General features: G+C 26.8%; 2 protein-coding genes across 2 annotated transcripts in view; one reads left to right on the plus strand and one right to left on the minus strand.

Annotated features, from left to right (window-relative positions):
* Positions 1–1,136, plus strand: part of LOC106686486 (uncharacterized) — a 76,688-nt gene extending 75,552 nt beyond the window's left edge. Inside the window, exon 3 of the mRNA XM_014429838.2 lies at positions 886–1,136. Coding sequence (XP_014285324.1) covers positions 886–954 — 69 coding nt within the window. The 3' untranslated portion in view covers positions 955–1,136. The remainder of the gene's footprint in view (positions 1–885) is intronic.
* Positions 1,137–8,558: 7,422 nt separating this feature from the next.
* LOC106686942 (uncharacterized) overlaps positions 8,559–11,851 on the minus strand; it is a gene marked incomplete at its 5' end in the record, with an annotated part of 68,947 nt that continues 65,654 nt past the window's right edge. Inside the window, 1 exon segment of the mRNA XM_014430556.3 lies at positions 8,559–8,859. Within this exon segment, the coding sequence (XP_014286042.1) occupies positions 8,759–8,859 (101 nt within the window). The 3' untranslated portion in view covers positions 8,559–8,758.

Here is an 11,851-nt window from a genome sequence, read left to right on the forward strand (position 1 = left end):
AAATTAATGTGAGGAAGAAATTATATTGAAGATGTCCTTGAGGATGGCTAGAATGGCCGAAACGTTGGACTGGTGAAAAATAAAAGTGTTGGGACAAAAATGGATAAATATTTTTGATTTATTTAATAAGGAATATTTTAATCAATAAATAAGTTAAGGGAATACATAAGTTAAAACACAAATCGGCAGGTCCAAAAACTAAAATAAAAAAATTATTTACATCTTTATCGCATTAATTAATATCACTTTTTTATTTTATTTATATATATTTTAATATCAATTATTGCAGCTACCATATCAGCTGATATATTCTAGTATAGATATAATGATTTCAGAAATGTTTCCGAGAGGCCAGTATGCTTGGCCAACATTACCATCGCTTTAGATTTCCTAAGATTGTATATTAAAAAAAAATGTTGAACATTAAAATTAGTGCTAAAAAATCAAGGGTATCATATTTTCTTTTGAAAAAGTCAAGAAGAATTCGAGTCAACTTTCTGTTGTATTGATGTTCGAACAAAACTTCAAAGGATCTGATATAATTGGGCATAAAATTGGATCGAAACACGACTTTTGCGGTGTATATTAATTAAACCCCATCACCCTATGAATAGTAATTTAATTATAAATATTAATTAACATTATATTGATAAAAAATATAACAGGAACCTGCTAAAATTTTATTAGATTGCAGTAGAAGAGGAAAAAATGAGTATAAGGAATGATGAGAATCGGGGTGTAAAATATTTTTTCTATTAATTCTTATAACTGTTTTTTAAATTAATCATTTACTCATTATTTCTGAATCATATATAAATATAATGTGTGTGTATATAAATATAGAAACAAAACCACATATATAAAATAGTTCTATGATTGTTTCAGGTGAAGAAATACGGCCCTGTACAGGGATCGATTAACAGCGTTCTCCACCAATCAGGAAAACCTCTCTGATGCATTTCGACCTCCATGGATCTCTTTATTGTCACTTCATAAAAACCCCAAGAATATTTATAAATATTTTAATTATTTATATTCCTTTTTGTTTTAATTGTTTTAATATGAGTGATATTTAACTAATGAACCATTTTCATAATTATCACAAGTAAGAAGTTACCGTTTAACAAAACAGATTTGTATTTTTATTCAAAATAAATAATATTATTTAAATTAAAATTAATTTTTTTCTTTTCATCCCTGTATATTCTAAAAAGAATAAAACATACTTGATAAAATTAAACCCAATAATTACACGTATTGCGTACTTCTTCAAACACATTATTTATTAGAACAAATTTGAAATATGGTAGATTTTTCAGAAATAATAAATTTGACGTACAGGCACTATGTTACGTCTCATGGACTAAAAGTACCCTCTCACACTGGATAGAATAGGTTGGTTACCTATATATAACACCTATATTTCAAAAATTACCAGATATTGGGTAAAAAACAAAATGAAAAAAAAAAAAACAGCATAACTTTACAAACTTACATTCATGAACATAAACGGACCAACCACAAAAGATCCCAGGACAAGTTATAAGGACATTATAACTCTCTCATAAATATTCCCAAAACAATTATGCACGATAGCGTCCATAAAAGACTGAAAAGGAACTGGTTGAGAGATCTTTTTTTTTATCACAGGTGGAGTCGATGCCGTTATGCATAACATTATCACATTCACTGACTCTCACATCCATTGACATATGAGAATAAAATCATGAAGTTAAAAAAATATATGTATATAAAAACAATTTTCTATGAAAATTAATACGAACTTTTCAAATAAAATATATTTATGTTTGTAATTACAGGTATTATTTTTGTTATCATAGGCCAGAATATGATAATTTTCACAATCTATAATATGAATACAAAGAGTCAGGTACCCATCGTCTTGAACCTGAGGTCGCTTTATTTCTTATATTTTCTGCTCTTTCAAGCCGCCATTTTGTTTCCTTAACCCTAATCATCTAGGGTTTAAATACATCTGGTACAGGTATTCATCTCAAGTCCGTTCTATCGCAATGTCTTTTATATTGTTGATCTGTAACCTGAAAGACTTTGCAGAGGGTGAATGTGCCGTTTCTATTTCAGTTACCTTCCACTTAAACAATAAACTTAAAAGAAAGGGATCTACCATGTAACGTCAACCATTTTGTTTTTTCACTACTTGGAACTTAGGGTCTGGATGTGCTCTTCTATTAGAGCAGAAAAATAAAATGGTGCTCAGGAAAAATCAGTCCCTACAAAGCTTCAATTTTATAGAGTTAAAGAAAAACAAAATGGCGGTAAGGATCAATCGGTCCCTACAAAGCCAAATCTGTCAGATTAAAAAAATATAAAATGACGGTTGAGTACATACAACTCTAATAAAGTTTTGAATTTAACTGAAATTTAGTTTTATTGAAATAACTCTAAATAAAAATACTGCTTAAAATCTGATCAATAACCAACTTTTTTTTTAATTGTGTAATATTAATTACATTCTGTCGTATAATTATAAACAATAGTATTAGGGATCATAGAGCTCATTCACACAAAATTTGCTAATATGTAAATTAAATTATAACAAAATAAGAAATAAAAAAAATATAACAAATTCAAACTTAAAGTAAAATAATATAATATGCCAATAAAGTTGACGACAAACATTTAAAAGGAACAAAATATGAAATATGCAAAAGTTTTTTTTCTCTACCACCTCGTTACCTTTTCTCATAATTGTATTTCCTTGTGACTCTCCTTTTTCTCTAAATTTTCATTTTAAGGTGGCCTATATCACATCATTATCATCATAATACAATATTTTGTTTTTCTTTGTCCCTTGTTTTGTTATCATTTTATAAAACTCATTTATATTCCTTCATTGTCATCCCAGCAAAGTAATGTTTGTTTATTTTTATTATTTTTTTTTTAGCCTCCTGGTTTCTTTTTATGTAATATTATGAAATAGCAACCAATACATTTTGTCCAAATAGTATAATAAACCAATAATTCCATAGGAGAATTAATTATAAAATATCAGATAATAACATGATCTTATAGATAGAAATAATAGCTATAATCATACTATATTTCAGGTATATATAAAATGTAAAGTGAATATAGTGAGACACCATGTATATATAAACAATTGATAATAATAATAATATTGGAGGTTCATGTAAATCTTGAAGGACCAGAGCTTCAGTATTTTGCAAGGAATGTTTTTCGAAATTCGGCTATAATGGAAGGTGAATTCTTCAAGATTACACAAAACTAATAGATTTTACACAAATGTATAGAAGCTGGATGGGCCCCAATAGGGCCCCTGAATCCACAGGGTTGACTCACGGCTGAAGTAAAGGAATAATTAAATATCTGCCCCAGCCGGATTCGATCCCTCCCCTTCCATACAAAATAATGATAACCAATTAAAATGAAAATATAAGCTTATTTAAAAAGATTAGATTAGGTAAAGCTGTGAAAAGTTACAAGTTGTTAAGAGCAATTAATTAGGGCGTTTTAAGGTTATGTGCTCTAAAAATGTTAATGAAGAATCTCAAAAAAAAGAAGAAAAAAATCAACTATAAAAGAATGTTTGTTACTATTTTAATAATGAGATATTTACATTTAAAGATTTTTATTGTTATAAATTATTTAGATTAGCTTAAATAAATTAATATGTGTTAAAACTATTTTCGTTGTAAATCAATACAAACTTTTCAAATAAAATATGTTTATGTTTGTAATTACAGTTATTAATATTTGTTATCGTAGGCCTGAATATGAAAATATTCACAACCTAAAATATGAATACAAAGGTTCAGGTACCCATCTTATTGAACTACAGATACCCATCTTTAAGCAATATTTAATATGAATGTTAATGTTTACTTTTGTTAAAACACATATTTATTTATTTATTATAATGCTAATAAATCATAACAATGAAAATCTTTAGACGCGATTTTTGCTTGTTTTGAGATCATTTATTCATATTTTTAGTTAGAATACTAAACCCAGAAACACCTCCAATAAGCATAAAGATTCTTAAAGACTTTTAATTTTTTTGGGGGGGGGTTCCTTCATTTCAACTTTGACACATTAAACCTTTAGGTCTTCGTTTTATAAAACCTACAAACCCATTATACCGCTTGCTTAGGTAATATAGAATCAAAAGCCACTGAAGGGGTAAATTGGATTTTTAGGACTACTTTATGTTATACGTTTTACATAGATTAGGTGAAAAGTATAAGTAATTCTATCTTTGGTTACATAGGTCTGCAATTAAATAACTAAATGTTTTTTTGCTAAATGCGTTTTAAAGTGCGCTCAATCTAAAACTAAACTTTACAGTTATTTATTGCAACATACATTAAAAACAACCATTTCATTATTATGAATACTATGAACTGAAGGACAGAATTGATTTTTTTTTATTTTATAGATTTAATCTACTTAATCCTTACAATCCGAAATCCTTCATAAAATCCTCAATGCTCCTTAAGTTAATTTTGCTGATCTGGCTAAAACCAGATATTAATCCTTCCATAATAAACTCTCTAACCACCCCCAAATACACTTGTTCCTAACCTTGCTTCTTCTTAATTCCCTGATGATCCTCCTAGACGTCTGAAATGAAGATGATCTCGAGATCTTCTACTCTAAAAATATTATAGAAGTTCTATCAACAGTTAAATTCTTCACGATATTGCATCATGCCATTGCAATATAACTAACATCAAATGTACTTCTTGCGTTTTTTGTACAGTTATACTAATGAAATTCTATCATTTCAATTATATTGTTAAAATAAAGTTTTAAATTTCATTTATCATACATAAAGACCTTAATGTTCCCTATGTAACCGATCTAGCCCGAACCAGATATCACTCCTTCCATTATAAACTCCCTAACCACTCAAACCCCCTAGTTTCCAACGTAGCATCCTCTTCCATTCCTGACAATACTCCGAGGTGCCTGAAAAGAAAATGGCCACGAGACCTGCTAATGTGAAAAATCATTAGAGTGCTACCAATAGGTATTGTCTCTACACGCCTGTAACACTCCATTTTAACTAAGATCAAAATTACTAAATGTATTGTATAATATACAGTTGTAAATTTCAATAAAGATATTAAAAAAAAAAATTTCATTTACAAAAGATTGAAAGGGTTACTAGGAGTATTTAAATGTACCTTAGAGAGATAAATGCTTGCCAGATATATATGTATACCATCATATGATATTCTTAATATCCTAGTTTCTTATGAGTGCGTAGCTTAGTGGTAAGTCACTGTGCTACTAACTCCAAAGACTCTTTGAATCCGGCTGTGGAAGATAAATATTTTCTTTTTCATTGTGGACGTGAGTCTGCTCTGTGGGTTCGGGAGCCGTCTAGGCCCACCCAGCCTCATATAGTTTATTATTTTATTTTATTTTATTTTTTGTAAGCATTATCCATCGGGAATAGTTCCATTAATGTTACATAAAGCCATACAATTTATGAATTATAAGCATGATTTTTTAGGCCTCGCTTCAGACTTAGAACACTGCAATTTTCCGGGAAGCACTTTGAACAATGTATGAAAAGTTTACAGAATTTTGAACAAAATAAACCAAAGTCAAAGAGATTCTTTACCTAAGCCATATTCTCATCCTCAATTTTTTTTGTTAATTTTCGAATTAGTACAGCAGTTTAAAATTTTTGAACCTTTTATTTACAACTCTTGTGACTTTCACACTAAATAAAAACTGTAATTTTGGGTTTAAAAAAATATGAAATGATGTAATTTTCAAATTAATTTTCTTATAATTTAAAATCCATAGAGAAAAAATCAATAAAATTCATTTAATAATTCAAAGGTTATATTTTAATTATTGTATTTTTTTTTTCAAATCAATTTTACAAAAGATATGATGTGAGAGAAAATAGACATTTTTGGATTCAGCTTAGTTTAAAAAATCCAATTTAGCAAAAATATTCCACCCAGCTGATTTTGTTTTAATTATGTTATAATCTGAAGTTTTTTAAGGTTAAATAAATTAATATATAATTAATAAGGCACTTGGGTTACACGGTCTGATTAATTTCTTTTAATCGGGTCAAAACTTTTTTAATTAAAAAATATATTTACGCCTCATTAACATGTCGGGGTTACGGATACAGCTTAAACTTAGTACTTCAAAGCTAAAATATTTTCCTCTGCTAAAAATAACAGAAATATGGAAATGGCACAACAAGATCTGCTATTGCGAATCGTAACTATTATTACAGGGTTGTTTGGTTAATAAGTGTTTATTGAATACACAACGGGCAGAACTTGGCACATGTACTTGACCTATTCAGTCCCATAACTAAACTTGAGATGTTCTTGAAACTTAATTAATAGTTATTTTGAAACTATTTATTATGAAAAAAAAAATAATAAAAGTATTTATTCGTCTTAAACCTTATTTATTATAAGAATTCGTACAAAGTCTGGTGCGGTGGACACACAACACAACTTTTACTCACTTTAAAACAAAATTTAGTCTTAATTAATAGACTTAATAGTTTAAAATTGCTATTTTTTATCAATATTTAAAATATTATTATTAATTGAAATTAACATCGTACTATTATGGCAGAAGATTGATATGGGACATACACATCAAGACAAAACGTAAAACGTTAAATTTCTGACTGAGACAATTGTATTCCATACTACAGTGACGTTCTTATCCCTCAGACATAAACTTTACGTTTACAATTACTTATCAAAACCCATATTGAATTACACCTGCCAAATTTATGCACCCGCTAAAAAGCCAAGATTAAAAAAACCCTTTTTGAATCGTAATTTTTAAGACTGGCAACGAACTCACCACTTTATGTTTCAAACGAGACCATTCACACTAACCTACGCACTGTGACAAACCACATTCATATGGCTTACATTACACCACTGGGTGCTGTCTCCCTCATGCCATACCTGGAATAGTGCAGCTCATTTGTTGATTGTGATAGAGTTACAATTTTTATTACAGGTGTAAATAAAATATTATTAAGATAAAAAAAAAAATCTTTCTATAGACATAGTATGGAGGAAAACCTTTTCTCTTCCAGTTAATCATGGAATTTTATTGTATATCATTTCATTATCACGACCGAAAATAAGAAAACGTTAATTTCCCAAAATAAAAAAATAAAGGTACTCATAAAATTTGACATTTAACCCTGAAATAAAAAAAAAATTTGGAATTTTTTTTTTAAATTTTTATATTTCAATTGCGTAAAAATTCGTATTTTAGTTTCTCATGGTGAGAATAACGAACATCGCTTCATTATTGCCAAAAATATAGCAGTTTAGCAAAAGATAACGAAGTCTTGTATATATTAATATTTTCAAATGAGATAGGAAAGGAATAAATGCTCTGGACTATTTTTAGTTAGTTTTGAAACTTGTCTTGGCCGATTAGGTAAAACTAAACTTTTTTCTTTAGTTAGTCAATGAATTCTTCCATAGTTCGTCTTCATCCCATTTTTATTATTATTAACGATAAGAGATGTTTATTTAAAATAAACAATATTCAAGGTACTTCAGGGCAGTATTTTATGAATATTCGGCATTTAAACTCTTTCAAACTATTTAAATGAATAAATACTAAATATCTCTACTTCGTTTATTTTCTCCGACGCTTCGGCCCTCAGACCATTATCCATGGAGACACCTAAAATATTCATGTTATTTCAATCAACATATAACTCTATATTTCTACAAACTTCGCTATATTTAAATTTATTCTTCCTATTGCAGGTTAATTGTCCAAGTCAGTCATCTTAAAAAAGAAAAACACTGTTGTGTCTTCAAATGGAAAACTGCACTCTGTAGCTATTATTCTGCAATGAGTTCATATGTAAAGAAGTGGCCTAGAAAAGCATCAAAAACTGGCACAATCTTACCTTATTTTACAATATATAATCTTGCAAAACCAAAAAATATTGACTTATTATTTTATAACACTTAGGCTTTTTTTTGTTTTATTTATATGTATAACTATCTATCATTAATTTTATCAATTATATGACATATATTATACGAATTTATATTATTATTTAAAATGAATATTAGTTGTATTTTAGGTATATTTCATTAATGTTAAAGAGTGGAAAAATACGGAGAAAAAAAGAGGAATTCACATTGGAGAGAGAATATGAAAATTAAAAAAAAATTAAAAAATGATAAAAGAATTAAAGTGATGAAACAAAGAAAAAAAGTCATATACTATTATTATATATTGTTTACATGTCATGCCTATTTGTTGCAAGATTAAAAATTCTGATTAGATTTGAATAAGTATGCTGTGTAGCCAATCCAATAAAATTGGGCAGAACAACTTTGTTGTTTTTTGAATAGTTTTAACTTTGAATTAGTTTTAACTCTCTGACCTCCTTTAAGAAATAATATCGATTTCCATTGTTGATATAAACTCAATAAAAACCTTGAAGAAGAAAAAATGCTAAAATCTAGTATTCTAATTAATAATTATTGATAGTGGATGACAGGCATCAAAATAGGCATAAAACTTTAATTAATTACAATTTTATTAGATTTAATATTTTAAATTTTAATTAAAAATATTTCTAATGCTCATAAATAACAATAAATACGTTAAGTATTTAGGGAAAGCAGCTCTATATATCACATTGGTTGAGTATTTTAGGTGGTGTGGTGGTTGGGAAAGATACATCTCCTCCGAGCCTGCACCCTTGCCAAAACTTAGCTCAGCAATTCTGTTTCAGTTCATCAAGCACAGTCATTTCTTTTGTTTCTTCTTTAAGGGGTTCCATAACTTCCTCAGCATCAGGTTGCCCCAGTTCGACTTCTGAAAAATTGAAAAAGAAAAAAAAGTTAATCCATCAATTACAAAAAAAGCTTTATTAAAAGAAAAATTTCTCTATGTGAGTAGCATATTCAATTTAAAAAAGAAAAAATTAAAAATATATAAAATTACCAATAAAAACGACACATATAATTAAATTTAAAATTTTTAATCTTAGAACATAAGTTAAAAAAAAATATATATATATATATTTATTTTCATGAATATTTAATTTTTATTGATAACTGTTATACAATTAATTTTAACAAAAAAAATTACACATCCACATACAAATGATTTAACGTTTACCTATATAAAAATTCATGTATCTTACTAATTTATAACCAATTAAAAATCTAAAATATTATGAGATTAAGTTAAATTTCTTAGTTAGTTTTCTTATTTTTTCCTTATCTTTCTATAAATAACAAATAATACAGGACTCATTGCAATAAAATTTGGATACACAGATATAAGCAAAAAAGTAACAATTTAAAAGTTAATTTATAAATATAATAAATAAAATTATAATGTTAATAATCACTTTGAATGAAAATGATGTTCAAATTTAAAACCATTTTCAGACTAAAAAGTTTTGGAAAATGTTTTTTAATGAAAAAAATTAAGTATTTAAAAAATAGGACTTATATTTACTTAGGAATAAATAAAAAAGAAAAAAAACATGTTACAATCAAGTTGACAAATTTACACAAATTAATAGTATGATAACGAAAAAATGAGAACAATAACTAGAAAACATGGCTTAATCTAAAAAAAGTATAGATTTGTAAATGGTTATAAATTAGTGAAATAGATGTATATAGAGTTAAATATTAAATTATTTGCATGTAATTGTATAAAAATTGTTTTTATTACGATGCAATGTAAAATTTGTTGATTACAATTGTATACTAGTTGTAAAACTGTTGATTGTAAATATTTTTATTTTTAGAATTTAATAATTTATAGAGTCCGAAACGTTGTTCGAATAACATAAACAATAAAGAAATAAAAATAAATTCCTGAAAAGATATAAAATACATTTTTTCTTATTTTTTAATTGTCTCCAGGGACAACAAAATTTCAACTTAAAAACCATTTCGTTATTTACTTCAAAGACAATACAATCAAATTTAATTTTTCTTAATGTAATTTTTGTTACTTTTAAGGTTCATGATATATTGGTTTAGAACACATAAAGTGCCAGTTTATAGCCTATGGGTCAGATAAAATTTGAAAAAAAAAACAACGATTTTATTCAAAATAGCTTCTGTCGGCTCCAAAAATTAAAAATTATTTAAAACTAAAATATTTATGTTTTTAACTTTCCAGTGACTAAAGTGGCTTCTCTGGAACTATAGGCAAAAAATTATTAAGATCTTTGGGTGAAAATCTATAAACTGCAAAAAAAAAATTAAAATATATTAAAAATTTTTTTACAAAATCTTTTTAACTACTACTAGGTTAGGAAAGTTTTATATCGAATCAAATTTTAAACGTGCCGTTTTCAAAGGCTCTCCGAAAAAAATTACGAAAATACATTATGAAGAAAAAGTGTGAAATTATTATTTTTTTGTACGTCTGTTTCTATTTTATTGCAAATAAAAATTGTAAGTTCAGAAAAAATGTGTGAAAATGCTATTTTGTATACGAAATCTAAGGATAAAAGAAAAAAAAGAGTACAAAACAAAATTCATTTACTTATCTTTTATTTAATATGTTAACAAATTTATTACAAAAGTTGTACAAGGCATTTATTAGTTATGTAGAATACACCAATTACCCATAAAAACAAAAGTTATAAATAATGGATCTGTTGAATTAATTTGTTTATGTGCATTTTAGTGTTTAATAATTATTTTAAAAACATTATGTTTAATATCCAGACCTAATCATTACATTCTAAACCCTTTAATCGCCGAAACCCATTAGTTTCAAATCTTGCTTCATCTTCCTGTTTGGACAACCCTCTGACTTATTTTTTTCACTAAAAAAAATTTATCAATTAGAGAACAATACAATGTAGAAACATTGTTTATTTATCGCTTGTACAGCTGTTTTATTAATGACAGCCCCCAGGACATAAAAGATATATATAAATTTAAATTAATAATTTGTAAAAACATTGATTTTATTAACAAGCTTGGCGATGAAAAGTTATAGGTAAAAATTGTTAAAATTTCCAATTCTTATGTAAAACGGTCTTATGTTCGCTAAAAAAAATTACTTATAGTAATTTGTAACGAGTAAAATAAATTGAATAACCGTTTCTAAATTTAGTTAAAGAATCCTTAACTGCTTTGGAATTGGGGGGAGATAACTCAATAGAACAATCCCCACTTGCTATGGAGGGAAGAGGCCTAGTTCGTAACTTAACGTTCTCAACGTGCTTCAATTGTTTCTTCTTTTTCTCTGTAATTCCACAATTCATTTACATTGCTACTTTAATTATAGCGTTCAATTACAAAACTACCTACCAGCTAGATATTTTTAATAAAATTTATAATGAATTTTAATGCTATCAATTAAAAAAAAATATTTGGCAATAAATTTTCTGGTGTCAAGAACCTTTGCCCCTCCATTTTTGAGCTCTGCAGACCCGCTACTCACTTCTAAAGCGGTATAGTATTTAAACTAATTGAAGGGGCAAAACCGCCGTAACACCATTAATAATTAGTTGATTTTCTCAATAAAGATATTTTTTGTCTTGAAGAAATCGAAAATATAGAATAAAATTTAAAACATTAAAAATAGAAGAAAAATATATATATTTTAAAATTAATGATGCACTTTAAAACACCTTAAAAAGGCATTTCAAGACTTAATATTATTCTTAATCAATTTTTTAAGTATTTGTAATCTATTTGCGTTATGCATATTAATGGTAATAAAAATGAAGATATATATTATGAAAATATAATTTTGTAGTACTAATTCTTTTTTTTCAATCATTTAATTAGATTTATACGTTATGAAAATTTCAGTGAACCTTTTA

The sequence above is a fragment of the Halyomorpha halys genome, unplaced genomic scaffold, assembly GCF_000696795.3.
Source record: "Halyomorpha halys isolate HHAL.00 unplaced genomic scaffold, Hhal_1.1 Scaffold36.1, whole genome shotgun sequence".
Lineage (NCBI taxonomy): Eukaryota > Metazoa > Arthropoda > Insecta > Hemiptera > Pentatomidae > Halyomorpha > Halyomorpha halys.